Source organism: Rhinoraja longicauda, chromosome 17 (genome assembly GCF_053455715.1).
Source record: "Rhinoraja longicauda isolate Sanriku21f chromosome 17, sRhiLon1.1, whole genome shotgun sequence".
Taxonomy (NCBI): domain Eukaryota; kingdom Metazoa; phylum Chordata; class Chondrichthyes; order Rajiformes; family Arhynchobatidae; genus Rhinoraja; species Rhinoraja longicauda.
The window spans coordinates 45,891,901-45,919,483 of record NC_135969.1 but is presented as its reverse complement, the minus strand read 5'-3'; the positions used below and the strand labels follow the sequence as shown (position 1 = coordinate 45,919,483).

Sequence of the window (27,583 nt, the reverse complement as noted above, 5' to 3'; positions counted from 1 at the left end):
CCAGAAAACTGGAGGATCAAGGGCGAGATGAAACTTTAAACGCTTCATTTTGCAAATCAATGAAACACTGGAGGACTCCACGCTGACAAATCTCCTGAACCACAGGCTGAATCCTCTGTCAGCTGCTCAAGGAGGTAGCTGCACAGATGTGTACTCAGTGTGTGGATAGAGTCTGTGTCCAGAGGGAGAAACATAGAAACATAGAAAATAGGTGCAGGAGTAGGCCATTCGGCCCTTCTAGCCTGCACCGCCATTCAATATGATCATGGCTGATCATTCAGCTCAGTAGCCTGTACCTGCCTTCTCTCCATACCCCCTGATCCCTTTAGCAAAAAGGGCCACATCTAACTCCCTCTTAAATATAGCCAATGAACTGGCCTCAACTACCTTCTGTGGCAGAGAATTCCACAGACTCACCACTCTCTGTGTGAAGAAATGTTTTCTCATCTCGGTCCTAAAAGACTTCCCCCTTATCCTTAAGCTGTGACCCCTGGTTCTGGACTCCCCCAACATCGGGAACAATCTTCCCGCATCTAGCCTCTCCAACCCCTTAAGAATTTTATATGTTTCTATAAGATCCCCCCTCAGTCTTCTAAATTCCAGCGAGTACAAGCCCAGTCTATCTAGTCTTTCCTCATATGTAAGTCCCGCCATCCCAGGGATCAATCTGGTGAACCTTCTCTGTACTCCCTCTAAGGCAAGAACGTCTTTCCTCAGGTTAGGAGACCAAAACTGCACACAATACTCCAGGTGCGGTCTCACCAAGGCCCTGTACAACTGCAGCAGAACCTCCCTGCTCCTAAACTCAAATCCTCTTGCTATGAATGCCAACATACCATTCGCTTTCTTCACTGCCTGCTGCACCTGCACGCTTGCTTTCAATGACTGGTGCACCATGACACCCAGGTCACGTTGCATCTCCCCTTCTCCCAATCGGTCACCATTCAGGTAATACTCTGCTTTCCTGTTCTTGCCGCCAAAGTGGATAACCTCACATTTATCCACATTATATTGCATCTGCCATGCATTTGCCCACTCGCCTAATCTATCCAAGTCACTCTGCAGCCTCCTAGCATCCTCCTCGCAGCTAACACTGCCACCCAGCTTCGTGTCATCCGCAAACTTAGAGATGTTGCATTCAATTCCCTCGTCCAAATCATTAATATACACTGTAAATAACTGGGTTCCCAGCACTGAGCCTTGCGGTACCCCACTAGTCACTGCCTGCCATTCCGAAAAGGACCCGTTTATTCCTACTCTTTGCTTCCTGTCCGCCAACCAATTTTCTATCCACCTCAACACTGAACCCTCAATACCGTGTGCTTTAAGTTTGTACACCAATCTCCTATGTGGGACCTTGTCGAAGGCCTTCTGAAAGTCCAGATATAACACATCGACTGGTTCTCCCTTATCCACTCTACTAGTTACATCCTCGAAAAATTCTATAAGATTCGTCAGACATGATTTGCCTTTTGTAAATCCTTGCTGACTTTGTCCGATGATATCACCACTTTCCAAATGTAATGCTATCACATCTTTAATAACTGACTCTAGCATTTTCCCCACTACCGATGTTAGGCTAACTGGTCTATAATTCCCCGTTTTCTCTCTCCCTCCCTTTTTAAAAAGTGGGATTACATTAGCATGAATCGACATCGCATGTGAACTGTCAGATATATGTCCCGTCCTGCATCTGCATCTGCACCTGATCCTGCTCGGCCCACAATCTGCACAACACAATTAGATTGCTGCTGGGTTGTATTTGACACAGCTCAGGGTAGGGAGCTGCCACTGCAACATGAAAGCTGTGGCAATTTGCAAAACTCTTGGCAAAGATACGAGTGGATTAGAAATGAAGCAACCGATTAGCCACAGCTGTGATAAAGTCAATCAGCTACAAGGAACCCCTCACGTTAGAGAGAGACTAAAGGTCAAATGGAATACAGCAGCAACTATCAACTCCTCTACACAGTACGTGTTGGAAGGAACTGCAGGTGCTGCTTTAAATCAAAGGTAGACACAAAATGCTGGAGTAACTCAGCGGGACAGGCAGCATCTCTGGAGAGAAGGAATGGGTGAAAATTCGGGTCGAGACCCTTCTTCAGACTGATTACACAGTACTTCCAAACAAAGGTAGTTTGCAGCTTGTTAGACAGACGTCTTAGATACCTCAAATTTAAGTTATTTGTCATAGTAAAACTTTATTTATAATTAAGACGGAATATTTGCACATTAACTGCATCATCATTTACAGTCAGGAACTTGGATAAACTTTACTCTTCAATTTCTAAACTGATATAAAAAACAATAAAATAATGAAAAACAGTGAAATAATAATGTACATAAATCTGTTGCGTCAAATAATTCTGAAGCTTACTAATGTAATCCCAGCATCCCGGAGACAAACTAGTTAATTAGAACAAAGCGATCCTGATATACTTCCCTGCTTTCAAAAACGTCAGCTGTGAACCTGTAAATTGTACGGCTAATTGTGGCTGGTCTGCAGAAGGGTCTCGACCCGAAGCGTCAGCCATTCCTTCTGTCCAGAGATGCTGCCTGACCCACAGTTACTCCAGCACTCTGTGAAACGTCAGCCATTCCTTCTGTCCAGAGACACTGCCTGACCCGCTGAGTTACTCCAGCACTCTGTGAAACGTCAGCCATTCCTTCTGTCCAGACGCTGCCTGACCCAGTTACTCCAGCTTTGTGTGTAGTGCCTGGCTGTGGACAGGATAGTTCACCACACAAAGGGTGCTCTCTCACGTAACATCCGCGCTCCAAAGCGCTGCCACTCCCGCTGGTGTATCCACAGCTCCTGCGTTGTGTCCAGGCAGGCCAGCACCGCTCCACCCTTCCACGCGATCAGCCGGGCATCCATGTCCTCATAGTGAAGGGAACAACGTGCAAACAGGTTAGTTGTCTGGACCAGAAACTGTAGCATTCTGTTTCATCTCTCGTCCCAGTCCCCTGTATTGTCAAAGCTCTGGTGAATGGCAATGAAAATATAAACGACAGGTTGAGGAGAAGACACTTGGACAGATACGTGGATAGGAAAGGATCAGAGAGATATAGGCTAGACATGCTGTCTTACAATGCCTTCAGCACCAGAGACCCGGGTTCAATCCCGACTACGGGCGCTGTCTGTAAGGAGTTTGTACGTTCACCCTGTGATCACGTGGGTTTTCTCCGGGTGCTTCGGTTTCCCCCCACACTCCAAAGACGTACTGGTTTGTAGGTTAATTGGCTTGGTGTCATTATAAATTGTCCCTAGTGTGTGTAGGGTGATTAATGTGCAGGGATCGTTGGGCGGTGCGGACTCGGTGGGCCAAAGGGCCTGTTTCCGCGCTGTATCTCTAAACTAAACAAAAAATAGACCTGAGAAAAAACGGCCTGAGATTTTCCACTGAGGTGGTCATTTATTTTAGCTTAGATATACAGCAGGGAAACAGGCCATTTGGCCCATCGAATCCGTGATGACCAGGGGCTGAAGCAGCAGATGATGCCACACTTTACTGCCACAGCCAGGAGCGGTTCTCACCTTGGGTCTGGTGATGACTTCAACATTCTCGACGATTCTGCGGAACGATGGGGGCATCTTGTTGAGGATTCTGTGCTGCAGGAACTCCTGAGCCCCCTGAAACATCAGACCTCCCCCCACCACCAGAATGGAACTGTACATCTTCTTTTTTGTTTCATCAGAACCTGCAGAGAGAACACATTATCATATCACCGTATCACACGAGTTATTCAAATCATTGCAAACCAAAATGTGAAACCAAAAACCTAAAGGGTGTTCAGAGGGGACAGGTGACTGTTTGGGTCCAGACCCTTCCTCAGACCCTTCATCAGACCCTTGAGCCTGAAGAAGGGTCTTGACCCAAAACACCACCCATTCCTGCTCTCCAGAGATGCTGCCTGTCCTGCTGAGTCACTCCAGCATTTTGTGTTTATAAACCAGCTTCTGCAGTTCCTTCCTACACAAAGGATGTTCACCCCTCGTGGTTTTAGAAATTTAGCCTGTGAAATGTTACAGGTTAAATTTAATCCAGAAGATAGATCATTTCATTCCACAGGAGGAAATGACATTTGTTATTGTAACATTTTTTTATTGTTCTCACTTTTTCACTGTTATTTTATTATTTTTTATCTTGTACACGTGAGCTCCGCTCAGGCAGTGCGGCTGAATTTCGTTGTATGCACCACTACAAAGGCAATAAGGTAAAATATTAAAATGCGTCCATAACACCATGCATAAATCAACCACGTCCCACACACCAGAATCCCTCTGCACAGTCTAGTTGCTGACACATTCAATGTATTCACGTAAAAACTAGCAACTCAGACAAAATGTGTAGGAAGCAACTGCAGGTGCTGGTTTGAACCGAAGATAAGACACAAAATGCTGGAGTAACTCAGCAGGACAGGCAGCATCTGTGGAGAAGGAATGGGTGACGTTTCGAGTCGAGACCCTTCTTCAGACCCAGAGTCAGGGAAACTGAAGATGCAGGTTTACTGCAGGGGTGCACTGCAGCAATCAGTCTGAAGCAGGGTCCCAACCCGAACGTCACCTATCCATGTTCCCCACACATACTGCCTGACCCGCTGAGTTACTCCAGCACTCTGTGTAACGTCACCTATCCATGTTCCCCACACATACTGCCTGACCCGCTGAGTTACTCCAGCACTCTGTGAAACGTCACCTATCCATGTTCCCCACACATACTGCCTGACCCGCTGAGTTACTCCAGCACTCTGTGAAACCTCACCTATCCATGTTCCCCACACATACTGCCTGACCCGCTGAGTTACTCCAGCACTCTGTGAAACGTCACCTATCCATGTTCCCCACACATACTGCCTGACCCGCTGAGTTACTCCAGCACTGTGTGAAACGTCACCTATCCATGTTCTCCAGAGATGCTGCCTGACCCGCTGAGTTACTCCAGCACTCTGTGAAACGTCACCTATCCATGTTCCCCACACATACTGCCTGACCCGCTGAGTTACTCCAGCACTCTGTGAAACGTCACCTATCCATGTTCCCCACACATACTGCCTGACCCGCTGAGTTACTCCAGCACTCTGTGAAACGTCACCTATCCATGTTCCCCACGCATACTGCCTGACCCGCTGAGTTACTCCAGCACTCTGTGAAATGTCACCTATCCATGTTCTCCACAGATGCTGCCTGACCCGCTGAGTTACTCCAGCACTCTGTGAAACGTCACCTATCCATGTTCCCCACACATACTGCCTGACCCGCTGAGTTACTCCAGCACTCTGTGAAACGTCACCTACCCATGTTCTCCACAGATGCTGCCTGACCCGCTGAGTTACTCCAGCTTTTTGAGTCTAGTTCTTCAACCAATTTAGGTTTCGCTCCATATTCCAGCATCTGCAATCCCTTGAGGTTTATTATTATCATGTGTACTGAGGTTTTTGTTGCATGCTGTCCAAACATATTGCACAAAACTATACATAAATATAATAAAGTCAAACTCAAGTACAATAGCAAAGGGGAAGTTACAGAGTCATAGTCACAGAATATATTCTCAGCATTGTAGCGCAACAGTTCCAGAGACAGAGTCCAATGTGGAATATTATTAGATCAATGAGAAATGGTGCTAGATTTACAGGTCGAGGAAAGATGTGAAAGGCTGGGGCGATTGTATCGGGCACTCTGGGATCAGCACACATGGCCATCACATGCCTGCATGGCAGTCTGATACCTGTAACTCGGCAAGAAATAATTTAGAGTCATGTATAAATAATTGGCAAGCTTGTTTGAAAGTCTGGATTTTTAATTAGAAAGCTGCATTAATATATTGAAAAGACATTGAGTGCTGGAGTAACTCAGTGGGTCAGGCATCATCTGTATAGAACATGGATAGGTGACGTTTCACAGAGTGCTGGAGTAACTCAGCGGGTCAGGCAGCATCTCTGGAGAACATGGATAGGTGACGTTACACAGAGTGCTGGAGTAACTCATCGGGTCAGGCAGCATCTCTGGAGAGCATGGATAGGTGACGTTACACAGAGTGCTGGAGTAACTCAGCGGGTCAGGCAGCATCTCTGGAGAGCATGGACAGGTGATGTTTCGGGTCGAGTCTGAAGAAGGGTCTCGACCTGAAACGATACCTATTCCTGTTCTCCATAATTGCTGCTTTACCCACTGAGTTACTCCAGCATTTTGTGTCTATCTTCAGTGTAAACCAGCATCTGCAATTCCTTCCAACACATTGATCAATGATGAGAGAACTCATTGATCCACAGAGTTCTTCCATCAGTTTGTTCTTTACTCCACCCCATCGGTGGGCCATTTGACCCATCGAGGCGCTGCTGGCTTTTTGAACGGTATTTTACAGTCTCACTACATCTGAAGTGCACCTTTAACTCGGCATCTATTTCAAGCATTAGATTAGTAAATGTTGAACAAAGTCTATGGCTAAATGTCGTTTTGATAAACAGGACCCTTAAAACTGTATTCTTTGTTCCTGCTATACTCTGCAGACTCAGCACAACATTCAAAATATTATTTTTCCTTTTATTGTATTCAATCTTCCTGTGGTAGAAACACCCATCAAAACAATATTGATTTCTCTAACGTCAGGTAGCTCGGCATTCCCTCTCTCCATCCCTCCCCACCCAAGTCGTACCGGCTTCTCGTTTTCACCCAACAGCTAACATTGGCCAGTTTCCTTTATCATTGTTACTTGTTTGTATATCTTTCATTCATTGTTCTTTATCTCTCCACATCATCATCTATATCTCTCGTTTCCCTTGACCCTAACCAGTCTGGAGAAGGGTCTCGACCCGAAACGTCACCCATTCCTTCTCTCCACAGATGTTGCCTGTCCCGCTGAGTTACTCCAGCATTTTGTGCCTATGTTCGGTTTAAACCAGCATCTGAAGTTCCTTCCTACGTAAAACCATTTTTAAGCTAACCACTTATTTTGGTGACACCGTTTCACAACCCACTTACCGCAACAATCGATGCTGTGCAGTATGGATTTGTCAAGGCCCAAAGCCTTGCCCTCAAACTGTGACAGGGTGGTTTTCCTGGCCGCCAGGGCAGCAGGCAGGTCCTCAGAGTCGTTGCTGGGCAGCATGCAGTCGTGCTGAGAGGATGCCAGCTCCAGCTCATGGCTCTTCTCCACACCATCACAGCTGGGGGCTCCCAACTCCGCCTCAAAGCCAGCATACTTGGCCAGCGCCTTCCTCTCCGCGATAGCCTTGGCAGCCTAGACAAGACCAGCAGCAACACGTCACACAGCTAGATCTACACCAAGTTGCACAGCAATGAATACATGTTACATAGCTGAACTACAGCACGTTACACAGCTGGAACTACAGCACGGTACACAGCTGGAACTACAGCACGTTACACAGCTGGAACTACAGCACGGTACACAGCTGGAACTACAGCACGTTACACAGCTGGAACTACAGCACGTTACACAGCTGGAACTACAGCACGTTACACAGCTGGAACTACAGCACGTCACACAGCTACAGCACGTTACACAGCTGGAACTACAGCACGGTACACAGCTGGAACTACAGCACGTTACATAGCTGGAACTACAGCACGTTACACAGCTGGAACTACAGCACGTTACACAGCTGGAACTACAGCACGTCACACAGCTACAGCACGTTACACAGCTGGAACTACAGCACGGTACACAGCTGGAACTACAGCATGTTACACAGCTGGAACTACAGCACGGTACACAGCTGGAACTACAGCACGGTACACAGCTGGAACTACAGCACGGTACACAGCTGGAACTACAGCACGTTACACAGCTGGAACTACAGCACGGTACACAGCTGGAACTAGAGCACGTTACACAGCTGCAGCACGTTACACAGCTGGAACTACAGCATGGTACACAGCTGGAACTACAGCACGTTACACGGCTGGAACTACAGCACGTTACACAGCTGGAACTACAGCACGGTACACAGCTGGAACTACAGCACGGTACACAGCTGGAACTACAGCACGGTACACAGCTGGAACTACAGCACGTTACACAGCTGGAACTACAGCACGGTACACAGCTGGAACTACAGCACGGTACACAGCTGGAACTACAGCACGTTACACAGCTGGAACTACAGCACGTTACACAGCTGGAACTACAGCACGGTACACAGCTGGAACTACAGCACGTTACACAGCTGGAACTACAGCACGTTACACAGCTGGAACTACTGCACGTTACACTGCAATGAATACATGTTACACAGCTGGAACTACAGCACGTTACACAGCAATGAATACATGTTACATAGCTGAACTACAGCACATTACAGCTACAGCACGTCACACAGCTGGAACTACAGCACGTTACACAGCTACAACTACAGCATGTCACACAGCTATGCATACAACACAGGTCATTATTTCAGAGATTAGCAGCACGGGTTCATTGGAATCAGATGTGCAGATGCTGTAGCCTAGTTTCCATTAGTTTGCAGTAACGATTGGTTCCTGCTCTCCATTGCTGGGTAAGCAGCAAATGAGGCAAGTACCCCTGGCAAGGATGGGCGAGTCTCTGATGCTCACCTGCTCCTGTTTGCTCTGGGTGGCCACTAGATAATGTTCATCGTGCGGGTCTTCAGCATCACCATGGGACCGGTGCTGCAAGGTGGTTATCTTCTGGCCCACAATGCCAAAGGTGGCAGGGTAGAAGAGTGCCATCGGAGCCTGCCACAGGGATGTACACACAGTCACTTCAATAGACAATAGACAATAGGTGCAGGAGTAGGCCATTCAGCCCTTCGAGCCAGCACCGCCATTCAATGCGATCATGGCTGATCACTCTCAATCAGTACCCCGTTCCTGCCTTCTCCCCATACCCCCTCACTCCGCTATCCTTAAGAGCTCTATCCAGCTCTCTCTTGAAAGCATCCAACGAACTGGCTTCCACTGCCTTCTGAGGCAGAGAATTCCACACCACCACTCTCTGACTGAAAAAGTTCTTCCTCATCTCCGTTCTAAATGGCCTACCCCTTATTCTTAAACTGTGGCCCCTGGTTCTGGACTCCCCCAACATTGGGAACATGTTTCCTGCCTCTAATGTGTCCAATCCCCTAATTATCTTATATGTTTCAATAAGATCCCCCCTCATCCTTCTAAATTCCAGTGTATACAAGCCTAATTGCTCCAGCCTTTCAACATACGACAGTCCCGCCATTCCGGGAATTAACCTAGTGAACCTACGCTGCACGCCCTCAATAGCAAGAATATCCTTCCTCAAATTTGGAGACCAAAACTGCACACAGTACTCCAGGTGCGGTCTCACCAGGGCCCGGTACAACTGCAGAAGGACCTCTTTGCTCCTATACTCAACTCCTCTTGTTATGAAGGCCAACATTCCATTGGCTTTCTTCACTGCCTGCTGTACCTGCATGCTTCCTTTCAGTGACTGATGCACTAGGACACCCAGATCTCGTTGAACATCCCCTCTTCCTAACTTGACACCATTCAGATAATAATCTGCCTTTCTATTCTTACTTCCAAAGTGAATAACCTCACACTTATCTACATTAAACTGCATCTGCCATGTATCCGCCCACTCGCACAACCTGTCCAAGTCACCCTGCATCTTCCTCACAATTCACACTACCCCTTAAATATACCTGGACTATCTCTGACATCTCCCTCCCGTTTCTGGACCTCACCATCTCCATCACAGGAGAAAAACTAGTGACGGACATTTTCTACAAGCCCACCGACTCGCACAGCTATCTGGACTACACTTCTTCCCACCCGGTCCCCTGCAAAAAGTCTATCCCCTACTCCCAATTCCTCCGTCTACGCCGCATCTGCACCCGGGATGAGGTGTTTCAGACTAGGGCTTCCGAGATGTCCTCGTTTTTCAGAAAACGGGGCTTCCCCTCCTCCATTATAGATGAGGCTCTCACTAGGGTCTCTTCTACATCCCGCAGCTCCGCTCTTGCTCCCCCTCCCCCCACTCGCAACAAGGACAGGATCCCCCTCGTTCTCACCTTCCACCCCACCAGCCAGCGGATCCAACATATCATCCACCAACATTTCCGTCACCTACAACAGGACCCCACCACTGGCCATATTTTCCCATCCCCTCCCCTCTCTGCGTTCCGCAGAGACCGTTCCCTCCGCAACTCCCTGGTCCACTCGTCCCTTCCTACCCAAACCACCCTAACCCCGGGCACTTTCCCTTGCAACCGCACGAGATGCAACACCTGTCCCTTCACCTCCCCCCTCAACTCCATCAAAGGACCCAAACAGTCTTTCCAGGTGAGACAGAGGTTCACCTGCACCTCCTCCAACCTCATCTATTGCATCCGCTGCTCTAGATGTCAACTTATTTATATCGGCGAAACCAAGCGCAGGCTCGGCGATCGCTTCGCTGAACACCTGCGCTCGGTCCGCATTAACGCAACTGATCTCCCGGTGGCCCAGCACTTTAACTCCCCCTCCCATTCCCAGTCTGACCTCTCTGTCATGGGCCTCCTCCAGTGCCATAGTGAGGCCCGCCGGAAATTGGAGGAGCAGCACCTCATATTTCGCCTGGGCAGTTTGCGGCCCGGTGGTATGAACGTCGACTTCTCCAACTTCAGATAGCTCCTCTGTCCCTCCCTTCCCCTCCTCCTTCCCAGATCTCCCTCTATCTTCCTGTCTCCACCTATATCCTTCCTTTGTCCCACCCCCGACATCAGTCTGAAGAAGGGTCTCGACCCGAAACGTCACCCATTCCTTCTCTCCCGAGATGCTGCCTGACCTGCTGAGTTACTCCAGCATTTTGTGAATAAATCAATTTGTACCAGCATCTGCAGTTATTTTCTTATATCACACAACCCCCAGCTTAGTATCATCTGCAAATTTGCTAATGGTACTTTTAATCCCTTCATCTAAGTCATGAATGTATATCGTAAATAGCTGGGGTCCCAGCACCGAACCTTGCGGTACCCCACTGGTCACTGCCTGCCATTCCGAAAGGGACCCATTTATCCCCACTCTTTGCTTTCTGTCTGTCAACCAATTTTCTATCCATGTCAGTACCCTACCCCCAATACCATGTGCTCTAATTTTGCCCACTAATCTCCTATGTGGGACCTTGTCGAAGGCTTTCTGAAAGTCGAGGTACACCACATCCACCGACTCTCCCCTGTCAATTTTCCTAGTTACATCCTCAAAAAATTCCAGTAGATTTGTCAAGCATGATTTCCCCATCGTAAATCCATGCTGACTCGGAATGATCCTGTTACTGCTATCCAAATGCTCAACAATTTCGTCTTTTATAATTGCCTCCAGCATCTTCCCCACCACTGATGTCAGACTAACTGGTCTATAATTACCCGTTTTCTCTCTCCCTCCTTTCTTAAAAAGTGGGATAACATTTGCTATCCTCCAATCCACAGGAACTGATCCTGAATCTATAGAACATTGAAAAATGATCTCCAATGCTTCCACTATTTCTAGAGCCACCTCCTTAAGTACCCTGGGATGCAGACCATCAGGCCCTGGGGATTTATCAGCCTTCAGTCCCATCAGTCTACCCAAAACCATTTCCTGCCTAATGTGGATTTCCTTCAGTTCCTCCATCACCCTAGGTTCTCCGGCCCCTAGAACATTTGGGAGATTGTGTGTATCTTCCTCAGTAAAGACAGATCCAAAGTAACGGCTTAACTCGTCTGCCATTTCTTTGTTCCCCATAATAAATTCCCCTGCTTCTGCCTTCAAGGGACCCACATTTGCCTTGACTATTTTTTTCCTCTTCACGTACCTAAAAAAACTTTTGCTATCCTCCTTTATATTATTGGCTAGTTTACCCTCGTACCTCATCTTTTCTCCCCGTATTGCCTTTTTAGTTAACTTTTGTTGCTCTTTAAAAGAGTTCCAATCCTCTGTCTTCCCACTCTTCTTTGCTATGTTATACTTCCTCTCCTTAATTTTTATGCTGTCCTTGACTTCCCTTGTCAGCCACAGGTGTCTCTTACTCCCCTTAGAGTCTTTCCACCTCTTTGGGATAAATTGATCCTGCAACCTCTGCATTATTCCCAGGAATACCTGCCATTGCTGTTCTACCGTCTTCCCTGCTAGGGCCTCCTTCCAGTCAATTTTGGCCAGCTCCTGCCTCATGCCTCTGTAATCCCCTTTGCTATACTGTAATACTGACACTTCCGATTTTCCCTTCAACTTGCACCCTTCATGCCAACACTCACAACCTTCCAGCGCGGTTGGTTCTGAATCAGCTTAATGAATGAACATATACAGGCCAACACCAAAAACATCAATGGGGCAGCAAATCATTCAACACACCCACTCTGAGTTCACAAATCTGGACCCATTGACTTCAATGGATGGAAAGTTTAGAAGGGAACCTAAATACCAAGCATCCTACACCACCATTAATGCACAGTGCTATCAGCAACTTTTATATTCTCAGTCACACAAAGCAGTCCCATCTTAAATTTGGAAACAGAGTCATTCAGTAGAATATATGCGATGCGGATGGATTGAGAACGTTGGCATTCTCCGTGAGTGTAACATTTAGTGATGCTTACTCTCCAAAACTCCATTTGAACTTCAGTTTCATTCAAATTGGATCTTTGCATTTCCCTGTGCAACTGGATCCTGGACTTCCTGATCAACAGGTTACGATCAGTACCAACTTGCCACAACATTTACCTCGGTTACCATCAGCACTGGGACACCTCAGGGCTGTGTGCTCAGCTCTCTGCTCTACTCATTCTCGCTGTGAATGTGTGTCGCCACACACAGTTCCAACTGTGTTCCAATTCCAACTGTGGAATTCTCTGCCACAGAAGGCAGTGGAGGCCAATTCACTGGATGTTAGAAAGTTAGATTTAGCTCTTTGCGCTAATGGAATCAAGGGGACATGAGGAGAAAGCAGGAACAGGGTACTGATTTTAAAAAAAAATTAAAAAATATGTGCAGGAGGCGGCCATTCGAGCCAGCACCACCATTCAATGTGATCATGGCTGATCATCCACAATCAGTAACCTGTGCCTGCCTTCTCCCCATATCCCTTGATTCCATTAGCCCTAAGAGCTAAATCTAACTCTCTTTTAAATGCATCCAGTGAGTCAGCCTCCACTGCCTGCTGAGGCAGAGAATTCCACAAATTCACAACTCTATGGGTGAAAAAGTTTTTCCTTATCTCAGTTCAAAATGGCCTCCCCCTTATTCTTAAACTGTGACCCCTGGTTCTGGACTCCCCCAACATTGGGGACATGTTTCCTGCATCTAGCTTGTCCAATCCCTTAATAATTTTATACGTTTCTATAAGATCCCCTCTCATCCTTCTAAATTCCAGTGAATACAAGCCGAGTCGACCCATTCTTTCATGTCAGTCCCGCCATCCCAGGAATTAACCTTGTGAACCTACGCTGCACTCCCTCAATAGCAAGAATGTCCTTCAAATTAGGAGACCAAAACTGCACACAATACTCCAAGTGTAGACTCACCAGCGCCCTGTACAACTGCAGAAGGACCTCTTTGCTCCTATACTCAAATCCTCTCGTTATGAAGGCCAACATGCCATCAGCTTTCTTCACTGCCTGCTCTACCTGCAAGTTTACTTTCAGTGACTGATTTACAAGGACACCCAGGTCTCGTTGCACCTCCCCTTTTCCTAATCCCACACCATTCAGATAATAATAATCTGCTTTCTTATTCTAGCCACCAAAGTGGATAACCTCACATTTATCCACATTACACTGCATCTGCCCACTCAAGATGATTTTGGATGATCATATTGAATGGTGGTGCTGGCTTGAAGAACTGACTCCTGCACCTATTTTCTATGTTTCTAACTCCATCTTTAAATTCACCAAAAACATCACTGCTGTTGGAGGAATCGCAGGCAACGATGAGTTGGATTATTGGAGAAGGTTGACAATCTGATTGAACAACAAGTTACTGTCAACGGTGGCAGCTGACCTGCTGAACTGATTGCTGGATTCACCATCCTGTCTGCATCAACACGTTAGCAGTAGAGAGCTTGGGGTTTCTAATTTATTGAATGTTTGTGTTTATTTATGTTCTCTATGACTATTGTGTTGACAGGCCTGTTATGCTGCTGCAGTAAGAACGTCATTGTTCCATTGCTGATATATAGCACAGTTAACCGCTCTTGACTCTTGACATTTTTTCAACATTCAGACTAGATTTCTTCAGCCGTGACAAATTCTCAAGTAACTAATACTTTGGTTACCTGTAGCTTTTCATCGCCCAGCCTCAACTGGTATAACAATGCTGGAGAATCAGGGTGACGGATCTTGAACTCGTGGTCCTGAATTCCAGAAATATCCTGTTTGATGAAGGGGAGCAGAGGGAGATTTGACTCTTGACCCAGCGAGAGTGTGTAGATCATTCATCGACCGTGCAGCAGTAACGCTGCCGTCCACCGCCCCAGCCAGAGCTGACTGTGTGGAGCTCGCATGTACTCTCCCCCCCCCCACCCCCACCCCCACCGATCTGCTAATGACCTGCACAGCAGAGCTCATACTGAAAATTAGCACCATAACAAAATCATTACACAATCCATGGAATTGCAATTAAAAAATCAAAAATTGCTTCATTTCAAGATCTTTTTTTCCCCCCAAAACTTTACGTTTTAAGTATTGTTTTACCCAAGGTTACAAAACCCAAAGTTAAATGTTTCTACACGTTTTCCCAGAGTTTTATTTTCAAACTGAGAGCATGTTTGACCTGGTCGAGATGGCAGAATGTTTCTTTCAGCTGCTGGAGGAGGAGGGAGTCCATCCGACTGAATACTTGACAGTCACGGTAGGGAAACCCAGATCTCTGCATCAGCCAGTAGTAACACCTGGTCACGTCAGATCCTCCGTATGCCAAACGCAGCCTGTCGGACAAACACCACCCCTCTGTCAGTGGACATTAACATGCCCAGACTTGCTGCAATATAGCATTACAATACAAATATCAACATAACTATTAAAAACTCACATACACCAATGCATGCTCCCAATCAGATTCCATCCCTGCTATTTGATGAGACATCAGCTGCTGCATCTTGTCAACTTAGTAAGGTGCTCTGGAAATCCTTTCCTGAAATCTATCACATCCCTAGCTAAGACTCTTCTTAAAATCCGATCGCCGTGACCAAGGTCTGCTCTCTCTTCTCTCCCCAGGGACATGTCTACAGAAAGCAGCATCTGCAGTTCCTTGTTCCTATATCAACACACTGGCGATAACGTTAATATAAATTATAAAACCCACCCTGTGTCTAGAGGGACAATCATGTACATGCATTATAAACAGTGCACTTTGGCACTGGTCTTGTGCACTTTGCCCAATCTGTTTCATCAGTTTTCAAGCAAAGCTCAGAACAATCCTGTTCAAAGAAATCCCTGTCAGGCAGAGCTGAGAAAGGGGCAACGATGTAATTTTAAACTTATATGTGCATCTTCTGTGAACAGATCAATCACAACAATCAAGCCTGTGCCTCACAGCGCCTGGGACCCAGGTTCAATCCCGACTATGGGTGCTGCACGCCTGTGCAGAGTTTGTGAATTCTCCCTCACTGCCTGGGTCTCCTCCCGGTTGCTCCAGTTTCCTTCCACACTTCAAAGACGTGCAGGTTTGTAAGTTAATTGGCCCTGGTAGGTAGGACATAGAACTAGTGTACGTGTGATTGATGGTCGGCGTGGACTCGGTAGGCCGAAGGACCTGTTTCCAAGCTGTATGTAAACCAAACTAAAAAATAATAGCCCAACACAACAATGGTTTTTCGGGGCTAGTTACATTTCCCATTGCATATCTTTGAATATGATTTTCATTTGAAAAATTGCAGCACATTTGGACCACTTATGATGTGAGACTCAGCAGCAAGCTCGAGCCATGATCTCAGAAGAATCTTATAGCCACAACTCCCAATCAAAAACAGATTTCAGCTCCATTTAACCCTGTGAAGAGATTCGTTTTGAAAGTGGCATTCATTAAATGGTTTGTAGACACAAAATGCTGGAGTAACTCAGCGGGACAGGCAGCACCTCGGGAGAGAAGGAATGGGTGATGTTTCGGGTCGACACCCTTCTCATTAAATGGTTTACACTCCAGGTTATTCATTGAAATGGATGGAGTTAGAGTCATAGAGTGATACAGTATGGAAACAGGCCCTTCGGCCCAACTTGCCCACACCGGCCAACATGTACCAGCTATACTAGTCCCACCTGCCTGCGCTTGGTCCATATTTCTCCAAACCTGTCCTATCCATGTAGCTGTCTAACTGTTTCTTAAATGTTGGGATAGTCCCTGCCTCAACTACCTCCTCTGGCAGCTTGTTCCATGCACCCACCACCCTTTATGTGGAAAAGTTACCCCTCAGATTCCTATTAAATCTTTTCCCCTTCACCTTAAACCCATGTCCTCTGGTCCTCGATTCCCCTACTCTGGGCAAGAGACTCTGTGCATCTACCCGATCTATTCCTCTCATGATTTTATACACCTCTATAAGAGTTGTACTCCAAATGAGGAATCCCCAGCAGACGTGGACTGTAGAAAATTCCTTTCCACAGTAAAACAAAATCTCTAAAGTTGAAAATTGTACTGGGGTATAAAAGACAGCATGTCATGCCATTCCACTGATGAGACCCAGGAACTGTCGTGGCTATGCTAACCTGGTGTTGCGATGTGAAACTCCATCCTCCACACAACACACACTGGTCTTCTGGTCTCCTACATCCACCACACAGGCGCTGCTTAACCCACTGCCAAACGTTGCACAGATCGATTCCTGGTGCACAATCACACCTGGAAAACATTACCGACCGGCACCACTCAACAATTAGATGTCATCAAAAATACTTTGAAACAATTCTGCTAATTTTTGTTTGATGAACGTTAAATTTCTCACTTAAAATTGAGCAGTTATTAAGCTTAGTTAAACCCTTTTAAACAGAAATAAATGATAATAAAATGAAGCCAACTCACAATAAAAAGTACAATACACAAAGATTCACCAAGAACTGAAAAGACAGCACGGTGGTGCAGCGGTAGAGTTGCTGCCTCACAGCGCCAGAGACCCGGGTTCCATCCCGACTACGGGTGCTGTCTATACGGAGTTTGTACGTTCTCCCCGTGACCTGCGTGGGTTTTCTCCAAGATCTTCGGTTTCCTCCCACACTCCAAAGACGTGCAGGTTTGTAGGTTAAATGGCTCGGTATAAATGTAAATTGTCCCGAGTGTGTGTAGGATAATGTTAGTGTGCAGGGATCGCTGGGCGGTGTGGGACTCGGTGGGCTGAAGGGCCTGTTTCCGTGCTGTATCTCTAAACTAAGCTAAAAGAACAATTAAATGTTCAGATTCTAAGGATCATGCATGAATGTTAACCTTTTCATCTGTGCAGAAACAATATGTTTGTTAAATATTTTGGAAGAGATCCCCTTGAACTCTCAAAGATAGACACAAAATGCTGGCGTAACTCAGCGGGACAGGCAGCATCCCTGGAGAGAAGGAATGGGTGACGTTTTGGGTCGAGACCCTTCTTCAGACTGAAGAACTTCAGACTAGGACACACAAATTACTAAATTAACCTCAATAATAATCACATCAGGTATCCTTACCTGAGAATCCTATATTGTTCAACAGTAGGTTCACCAACTCTTTAACATGTTGCCTGTTGTAGATGTCTGGGATTAGCAGGATACACCTGTAATACTTGTGCAGTCAATAGAAAAGACAGAAGAATTCACTTGCGTACATCATTCAAAATTATAAACAACCAATAATAGATGATCTAATAAATTATGTCATGTAAGAAAGAACTGCAGGTGCTGGTTTAAATTGAAGGTAAACACAAAGTGCTGGAGTAACTCAGCGGGACAGGCAGCATCTCTGGAGAGAAGAAATAGGTGATGTTTCGGGCCCAGACCCATCTTTAGACTGATGTCAGGGGAGGGACAAAGATAGAAAGTAGTCGGAAACAATAAGACTGGTGGGAGAAATGGTAAGGGGGAGGGGATGGAGAGGGAAAGCAAGGGCTATTTGAAGTTAGAGAAGTCAATGTTTATATAAATTATGCATCAACATTTTATAAAAACAAGCTTGACCCCGGGTCACTGTGCCACTCCGCTGCGATTTTATTTGATATCTCAAATTTTTGGATAGTGAATTGCAAATTCTGCAAGGACAAAGTTCCTTAAATTGCGTGGCTGTAAAGAGAGTCGACTGCACTGAGAAACTAGCCTTACTGCCAGTTTAGTGAGGAAAACAAAACCTTTACAGATTACTTTGGAAAAAAAACTGCAGATGCTGGTTTAAATCAGAGATGAGATGAGAAAACATTTCTTCACACAGAGAGTGGTGAGTCTGTGGAATTCTCTGCCACAGAAGGTAGTTGAGGCCAGTTCATTGGCTATATTTAAGAGGGAGTTAGATGTGGCCCTTTTTGCTAAAGGGATCAGGGGGTATGGAGAGAAGGCAGGTACAGGCTACTGAGCTGGATGATCAGCCATGATCATATTGAATGGCGGTGCAGGCTCGAAGGGCCGAATGGCCTACTCCTGCCCCTATTTTCTATGTTTCTATGAAGGTACACACAAAATGCTGGAGTAACTCAGCAGGGCAGGCAGCATCTCGGGAGAGAAGGAATGGATGACATTTCGGGTCGACACACTTCTTCAGGCTTACGTTTCGGGTCGAGACCCTTCTTCAGTATGAAATTGCTAACAGCTCCAAAATGATAGATGAAAAAGGTTCAACAAAGATCGATGAGATTAAAGGGAAGTTGCAAAAAAGTAGTTTAAGTAAGGAAATATCAACTTCATTTTTGACCGTTTAATAAAATTTTCTCTGATACGTTGTTAATTTTACTTCTGAAAGTTATGTTTATAAAAAAAAAAAATATGGAACAAGTTTTGCACTGAATGAAGTTTGTTGTTTAATTCAACTTTACATTTGACGTGACAGTTTGCGGTAAAGGATTGTCAGGACTTTCTTGTACAACAGAAATAATATGGGGAAACAACACGACAGAAGCACACATTTACATTCTACATAACTTGGTTAGGACTGTAATATTCTCATTATCATTAACATAGAAAGTAGGTGCAGGAGTAGGCCATTCGGCCCTTCGAGCCTGCACCGCCATTCAATATGATCATGGCTGATCATCCAACTCAGTATCCCGTACCTGCCTTCTCTCCATACCCCCTGATCCCTTTAGCCACAAGGGCCACATCTAACTCCCTCTTAAATATAGCCAATGAACTGGCCTCAACTACCTTCTGTGGCAGAGAATTCCACAGATTCACCACTCTCTGTGTGAAAAAAGACTTTCTCATCTCGGTCCTAAAAGACTTCCTCCTTATCCTTAAACTGTGACCCCTTGTTCTGGACTTCCCCAACATCGGGAACAATCTTCCTGCATCTAGCCTGTCCAACCCCTTAAGAATTTTGTAAGTTTCTATAAGATCCCCCCTCATTAACGTGGTTACTAGTTGAAATGATTGACGGAGGAATAAACATTATCACAGTACAGTTGCACCATTTGAATGGAGGAAGTAAAGAGACGAACCTTCAAATCCTTGCGTGGAATTTCCAGGTATTTCTGAATGGCCACTGTCCATATCGCCTCTAGATCAGCCAACAGGGCGGTGAGTGAGCCTCCAGGCCCAAGGTGGAGGTTAAACTGACCTCGGCGAACTGGCCAGTGTATATTGTAGCAGTCTGTGGGGTTGACATATAATGCCTGAGAGAAGAAAATGGAGCGGTACTATTCTTCATCATGTTTAACCTCTTATGGTGAAATATATCTGCCTCTATATATATTATTAATTAACTTAAAATCCAGGCCTAGCAAATTCTAGTAACATTGACAGAGACCAATTAATTAAATAAAGGAATATATTATTATTATGAAATAATAGAAAGGATAATACAAACTTGGTAAGTCCTCTGAGCAACCAATGTAAGTACTGACCAACATTTACCCAGCCTGGTGCAGGAAACATGAGCAAAATGACACAACGTAAATACGATATCCTTAAGAGCTCTATCTAGCTCTCTCTTGAATGCATTCAGAGAATTGGCCTCCACTGCCTTCTGAGGCAGAGAATTCCACAGATTCACAACTCTCTGACTGAAAAGTTTTTCCTCATCTCCGTTCTAAATGGCCTACCCATAAACCTAAGCAGATCATATTTTGATTATTTTCAGCAGTAGTTGGGAATAATCAAACTGTTGGACCAACAAATACGATAGTTTCTGTTGGTTGGTCCAACAGTTTGATTATTCCCAACTACTGCTGAAAATAATCAAAATATGATCTGCTTAGGTTTATGGGTAGGCCATTTAGAACGGAGATGAGGAAAAACTTTTCAGTCAGAGAGTTGTGAATCTGTGGAATTCTCTGCCTCAGAAGGCAGTGGAGGCCAATTCTCTGAATGCATTCAAGAGAGAGCTAGATAGAGCTCTTAAGGATAGCGGAGTCAGGGGGTATGGGGAGAAGGCAGGAACGGGGTACTGATTGAGAATGATCAGCCATGATCACATTGAATGGTGGTGCTGGCTCGAAGGGCCGAATGGCCTACTCCTGCACCTATTGTCTATGACATATAATGCCTGATGGAGTCGCTAAATGCTATGGAAAGACTAATTTATAATTTGCAAATAATACCTTAGCGTGAGCACATAAATGTTGGAATAAAACGTGTTAGTCTGTCAGCATGGAAGCCCAGTGCCTTCCTAATGACGAGAGATGTCAAGCGTCTAACAGCCCCACCTTACAACTTTTATTTCAATGTGTTAAGAAACAACAAGAAGTAAAAATAGAACAAGTAAAAGGAAATAGAAAAAACTTTGACATGAAAGAATTTGCTTTTATAAAATAGCATTTATGGCATTGGGATGTTGCAAAACATTTACAGCTGACATATGACAAGGTAGAAGATGAATAAATAATCTGTTACAGCACATTTACATGATGAATATCGACCAGGCTATCAGGATAATTCTCCTGTTCCTCTCCAAAGAATTACACGTCAACAAAAGATTTATTTTTCAATTAAAACAAAGTATTACCTCTTCGCCTACAAGAAACTCAGGTTGATGCGAGGTGTCTGTCCATTCGACTCCAGAATTAGCATCCAGGACTGCGGGTCTCATCTGCTTGTTGTACGCCCTCACCTGGAAATACATAAAACTTCAATGTGTTGTCCAATGCTCAGAAAGCTCTGAATTCACTTCATGACAACCGAGGACGTAATCACTGCCCTCCTACATGCTGTTGTTTTCTTCTTTAAAATTCAACCAATTCCTTGCGTGAACTTTAAAAGCCTAAACACAGTGGAAAATGTCAAACTATCAATAATGCTCGAGACATGAGGATGGTCGAATCCTGAGAAAAACACAAAGTGCTGGAGGAACTCCCAAGTTCAAGGAACAGAATTAGGCCATTCAGCCCATCAAGTCTACCCTGCCATTCAATCATGGCTGATCTATCTTTCCCTCTCAACCCTATTCTCCTGCCTTCTCCCCATAGCCCCTGACAATCAGCGGGCCAGGCAGAAGGAACACGTGCGTTACGGGTCTGGGCCCTTCTTCAGACGAAATCTCGCCTGTCCATCCCCTCCACAGGCGCTGCCTGACCCACTGAGTTTCTCCAGCACTTTTGTGTTTTTAATTAATGAAGATCATTTGAAATGCCAGTTATTCTTTATCATACCCAGTTAATTCCACTAAGAAATGCAGCTATTAATCTTGTTTCTACGATAAGCAGGCCTATCTTCCCTGAATGTCTAAAGTATTACTAAAGTGCCCTGGTGAAGAGTAGTTCTGTACCTGATCAGGTGGAGCTGGGATTCGTCTTGCACCATTCGACATCTTTTTGGACCAGATGGCCTGGTCCACCATTTTAAGGCCATTCAGTCTTTGCTCGTTACTTTCCGGTTTCTTTAATTAAAAAAACATATATATATCTGTGGATGATCTAACTAATTACTTTCTGACCCCTTTAAAAATAAAGATTTATTTGAGAATTGTCTTGATAACAGATCACCTTTGCATTAACAATCAAGTCATAAGTTAAAATGTTTTTCGTTGGTGAAAATGAAATTGGTCTTCTCGGGTGCAGATTGGCCTGAGAAATGCATTTGGCACAAACTGGCCTCTTTATTCCCAGCTATGCCTTCCACCCCAGTAACAGGGAACGGCCAAAAAACAATAATATAATCGACCAACTTTATAAAAGGAAAATCCCGTTTAACTAATCAATTGAAGTTCTTTGAGGATGTATCCAGAAGAGTAGATTGGGAAAATCAGTGTATGTGACTGTAGTTCAGGACCAACTCTCCAGTTGTTGATTGGATGGTTCAGTTGCCTGATAACAGCTGGGATCAATCTTTTGCTTCTTTTTCTTAAAACTTCTTATGCAGCTAAAAATCATATTTTGTTTTGATGATGCTTTTTGTGAAGTGCCTTGGCATATATGATGAAAGGATGGATGGACTGGGCTCACATTCATTGGAATTTAGATTGATGAGAGGGGATCCTATAGAAACACATAAAATTCTTAAAGGATTGAACAGGCTTGATGCAGAAAAAATGTTCCCAATGTTGGGGGAGTCCAGAACCAGGGTTCACAGTTTAAGAATAAGGGGTAGGCCAATTAGGACTGAGATGAAGAAAAACATTTTTACCCAGAGAGTTGTGAATCTGTGGAATTATCTGCCATAGAAGGCAGTGGAGGCCAATTCACTGGATGTTTTCAAGAGAGCGTTTGATATAGCTCTCATGGCTAACGGAATCAAGGGATATGGGGAGAAAGCAGGAACAGGGTACTGATTTTGAATGATCAGTCCTGATCATATTGAATGGCGGTGCTGGCTCGACAGGCTGAATGGCCTACTCCTGCACCTATTTTCCATGTTTCTATATCGATAATTATACTGTATAAATAGAGCTATTGTTGCTTCTAAATTGTACTGCGTACTGTTTCACCAGGGTGGCAGTGGCACTGTGGTAAAGTTGCTGCCTTACAGCACCAGAGACCCGGGATTGATCCTGACCACGGCTTCTGTCCGTTTAGAGTTTGTACGTTCTCCCCGTGACCTGAGATAGACACAAAAAGCTGGAGAAACTCAGCGGTACAGGCTGCATCTCTGGAGAGAAGGAATGGGAAATGTCACCCATTCCTTCTCTCCAGAGATGCTGCCTGGCCTGCTGAGTTACTCCATCTTTTTGTGTCTATCTTCAGTTTAAACCAGCATCTGCAGTTCCGTCTTACACACTCCCCATGACCTGTGAGAGTTTTCCCCGGGTGCTCCGGTTTCCACCCACACTCCAAAGGCCCCGTATAAGTTTGTAGGTTAATGTAAGTTGTGCCTAGTGTGTGCAGGATAGTATTAGTGTTTGGGGATTATTGGTCGGTGTGAACTCGGTGTGCTGAAGAGTCCATTTCCACGCCGTATCTCTACACTTCGGGGTAGCACAGCGTTGGAGTTGCTGCCTTACAGCACCAGGGACCTGGGTTCGATCCTGACTATGGGCCCTGTCTCTTTGGAGATGGTACGTTCTTCCCATGACCTGCGTGGGTTTTCTCCAGGTGCTCCGGTTTCCTCCCATACTCCAAAGACGTACAGGATTGTATAAGAAAATAACTGCAGATGCTGGTACAAATCGATTTATTCACAAAATGCTGGAGTAACTCAGCAGGTCAGGCAGCATCTCGGGAGAGAAGGAATGGGTGACGTTTCGGGTCGAGACCCTTCTTCAGACAGGATTGTAGATCAATTGGCTTTGGTAAGATTGTCCCTAGTGTGTGTAGGACCGTGTTAGTGTGCGGGGATCGCTGGTCAGCGTGGACACGGTGGGCCGAAGGACCTGTTTTCACACTGTACTGTGCACCATTGTGCAATGCAAGTAGAAGCAAGTGAACAGCCTGAACAGAATTGTTGTGAACGAAAGGGACAGCTTACAGTGAGCCCGTCCCGATGGAGCCAGGGGTCCTCGTAGCGAGGCTGTCCTTGCTTCTTGTGCCTTCTGGCGATGACGTGCGGAATCCCCACAGGGAGCGTGTCGGCAGCGCGGCCGATCCGCAACGTCGATGAACCCGCGTGTATAACCACGATGAAGGTGCTCTGGATTGGCTGGAAAACATTAACATTCCAGGTTACAATCCAGTGGGGAGAGGTGTGTGGGGGGTGGGGGGAGGTGTGGGGGGGAGGGGGTGTGGGTGAGGGTGGGTGTGGTGAGGGGGAGGGTGGTGTGGTGAGGGGGAGGGTGGGTGTGGTGAGGGGGGTGCAGTGAAGGGGGGGGTGGGGGGGAGAGGGGTGTGGGGGGGGAGAGGGTGTGGGGGGGGGTGGGTGGTGTGGGGGGGGTGGGTGGTGTGGGGGGGGTTGGGTGGTGTGGGGGGGTTGGGTGGTGTGGGGGGGTTGGGTGGTGTGGGGGGGTTGGGTGGTGTGGGGGGGTTGGGTGGTGTGGGGGGTTGGGTGGTGTGGGGGGGTTGGGTGGTGTGGGGGGGTGGGTGTGTGGGGGGGTGGGTGGTGTGGGGGGGAGGGTGTGTGTGTGGGGGGGAGGAGGAGGGGGGAGGAGGAGGGGGGGGGAGAGGAGGGTGGTGAGGGGGGGGTTGTCGGGGGAGGAGGGTGGTGAGGGAGTGTGTGGGGAGGAGGGTGGTGAGGAGGGGGGGCGAGTGGGGGAGGAGGGTGGTGAGGGAGGGGGGGGCGAGTGGGGGAGCGAGTGGGGGAGGGGGGCGAGTGGGGGGTGTGGGGGAGGAGGGGTGGTGAGGGGGGTGTGGGGGGAGAGGGGGGGGCGAAGACGGCGAGGGGGTGGGGGGAGGGGGAGGGGGGTGAGGGTGAGGGGAAGGGTGAGTGGGATGGCGAGGAGGAGGAGGGTGGGGGGGGTGTGTGTGGGGGGGGGGGTGTGTGGGGGGGGGGTGGGGGAGGGGGGGGGGAGGAGGGTGGTGAGGGGGGGTGTGGGGGAGGAGGGTGGTGAGGGGGGGGGGTGTGGGAGGGGGAGAGTGAGGGGATGGGTGGAGGAGGAGGGTGGGTGAGGGGGGGTGTGGGGGAGTGAGGGGGGGTGTGGGGGGAGGGGGGGGTGTGGGGAGGGGGGTGTGGGGGAGGGGGGGGTGTGGGGGAGGGGGGTGTGGGGGAGGGGGGTGTGTGGGGGAGGGGGGGTGTGGGGGAGGGGGGGTGTGGGGAGAGGGGGGTGTGGGGGAGGGGGGGTGTGGGGGAGGAGGGTGGTGAAGGGGGGTGTGGGGGAGGGGGGGTGTGGGGGAGGAGGGTGGTGAGGGGGGGGGTGTGGGGGAGAGGGAGGGGGGGTGTGGGGGAGGTGAGGGGGTGTGGGGGAGTGAGGGGGGTGTGGGGGTGTGAGGGGGGTGTGGGGGAGGGGGGGGTGTGGGGAGGGGGGGTGTGGGGAGGGGGGGTGTGGGGAGGAGGGTGGTGAGGGGGGGTGTGGGGGAGGAGGGGTGGTGAGGGGGGGGGTGTGGGGGAGGGGGAGTGGGGGGGGTGTGGGGGAGGAGGGGTGGTGAGGGGGGGGGTGTGGGGAGAGGGGGGTGTGGGGGGAGGGGGGTGTGGGGGGAGAGGGAGGGGGGTGAGGAGGAGGATGGTGAGGGGGGGGTGTGGGGGAGTGAGGGGGGGTGTGGGGAGTGAGGGGGGGTGTGGGGGAGTGAGGGGGGTGTGTGGGGAGGGGGTGTGGGGAGGGGGGGTGTGGGGGAGGGGGGGTGTGGGGGAGGGGGGGGGGGGTGTGGGGGAGGGGGGGTGTGGGGGAGGGGGGGGTGTGGGGGAGGAGGGTGTGGGGGAGGGGGGAGGGGTGTGGGGGAGGGGGAGTGAGGGGGGGTGTGGGGGAGGGGGAGTGAGGGGGGGGTGGGGAGGGGGGTGTGGGGGAGGGGGGTGTGGGGGAGGGGGGGTGTGGGGGAGGGGGGGTGGGGGAGGGGGGGTGGGGGAGGGGGGGGTGTGGGGGAGGGGGGAGTGAGGGGGGGTGTGGGGGAGAGGGGTGAGGAGGAGGGTGGGTGTGGGGGAGGGCGGTGGTGAGGGGGGGTGGGTGAGGGGGGGGGGTGTGGGGGAGGGGGGGGGTGGGGAGGGGGAGTGAGGGGGGGGGTGTGGGGGAGGGGGGGTGGAGGAGGAGGGTGGTGAGGGGGGGTGTGGGGTGAGGGGGGGTGTGGGTGAGGGGGGGGTGTGGGGGAGGGGGGGGTGGGGGGAGGGGGGGGGTGGGGGGAGGGGGGTGTGGGGGAGGGGGGTGTGGGGGAGGGAGGGTGTGGGGGAGGGGGGGTGTGGGGGAGGGGGGGTGTGGGGAGAGGGAGGGGGTGTGGGGGGGAGGGTGGTGAGGGGGGTGTGGGGGAGAGGGGGGGGTGTGGGGGAGGGGGAGTGAGGGGGGGTGTGGGGGAAGGGGGGGTGTGGGGGAGGGGAGTGGTGGGGGTGTGGGGGAAGGGGGGGGGTGTGGGGGAGGGGGGGGTGTGGGGGAGGGGGAGTGAGGGGGGGTGTGGGGGAGGGGGGTGTGGGGGAGGGGGGGTGTGGGGGAGGGGGGGGTGTGGGGAGGGGGGGGGTGTGGGGGAGGGGAGTGAGGGGGGGGGTGGGGGAGGGGGGGGTGTGGGGGAGGGGGAGTGAGGGGGGGGTGTGGGGGAGGGGGGGGTGGGGGAGGGGGTGAGGGGGGGGGGGGGGGAGGGGGGGGGGGTGTGGGGAGGGGGGGTGTGGGGAGGGGGAGTGAGGGGGAGGGTGGGGGAGGGGGGGGTGTGGGGGAGGGGGAGTGAGGGGGGGGGTGTGGGGGAGGGGGAGTGAGGGGGGGAGAGGGAGGGAGGGGGGGTGGGGTCTCCGGCCTGACCTCCAGCACGGACTCAGGGATGGCGGCGGGGACGATGGGCCGCTTCACCCCGCGCTGCTCCTTCTCCCGCTCCTTGCCGTTCTCCGCCTCCACCTGCGTCATGGCGGGGCCGGGGGGAGCGGGGTCTCGTGCGGGGGTCCGGGGGTCTCGGTGTCTCCCCGCCCGCCGCGACGCCTGCTCCCTCTCGCCGCGACGTCAGTTCCGGCCCCGGGTCCGGTCTGTGTTTTCACTGTAATGTGTCCCCGCGGACCAAGGCCATCCTCACCTCCTGCAGCAGCACAGCAGCACATGTCATGTGACCACAGCACAATGGGTCACTTAGTAAACAAACCACCCAGCACAGCCCACAAACAACACTGAAACCCAGATTCCCCAGTGTGACCCAGGCAGTTCACAGTTTATAGAACATCACCCATTCCTTCTCTCCACAGATGCTGCCTGATCCGCAGAGTTACTCCAGCACCTTGTGTCCATTACAGGGGGCTGGTTATTTAAAACTGGTGTGTGTATAAATTTCTTTGAGGGTAGTGTACCTCTGGGATACACTATTCCCATTCATCATGGGAACAGGCTCTTTGGCCAAATGTGCTTATGCCACAAGAGGGTAGTTGGAGGCTGTGCTTTATTTAACCATAAGATTGATAAATATTTGCAAGACTGAGAAATGGAAGGTTATGGGGAGGTGGCACAGGTGATGATCAACCAATGATAGGCCATTCTGCCCATCATGTTTACTTCGCCATTCAATCATGGCTGATCTATCTCTCCTTCCTAACCCCATTCTCC

At 48.9% G+C, this 27,583-nt stretch overlaps 1 protein-coding gene across 1 annotated transcript; it reads right to left on the bottom strand.

Moving 5' to 3' along the window:
- Positions 1-1,410: 1,410 nt before the first annotated feature.
- Positions 1,411-27,007, bottom strand: actr8 (actin related protein 8). Its single transcript, XM_078413913.1, has 13 exons — positions 26,798-27,007; positions 23,959-24,129; positions 21,824-21,934; positions 21,065-21,169; positions 19,560-19,733; positions 17,608-17,701; positions 16,663-16,795; positions 14,732-14,885; positions 14,235-14,330; positions 8,576-8,716; positions 6,983-7,241; positions 3,539-3,702; positions 1,411-2,881 (listed from the first exon to the last, which is right to left on the bottom strand). The coding sequence occupies exons 1-13, from the start codon at positions 26,897-26,899 to the stop codon at positions 2,738-2,740; spliced, it is 1,848 nt and encodes a 615-aa protein (XP_078270039.1). The 5' UTR covers positions 26,900-27,007; the 3' UTR covers positions 1,411-2,737.
- Positions 27,008-27,583: the final 576 nt, after the last annotated feature.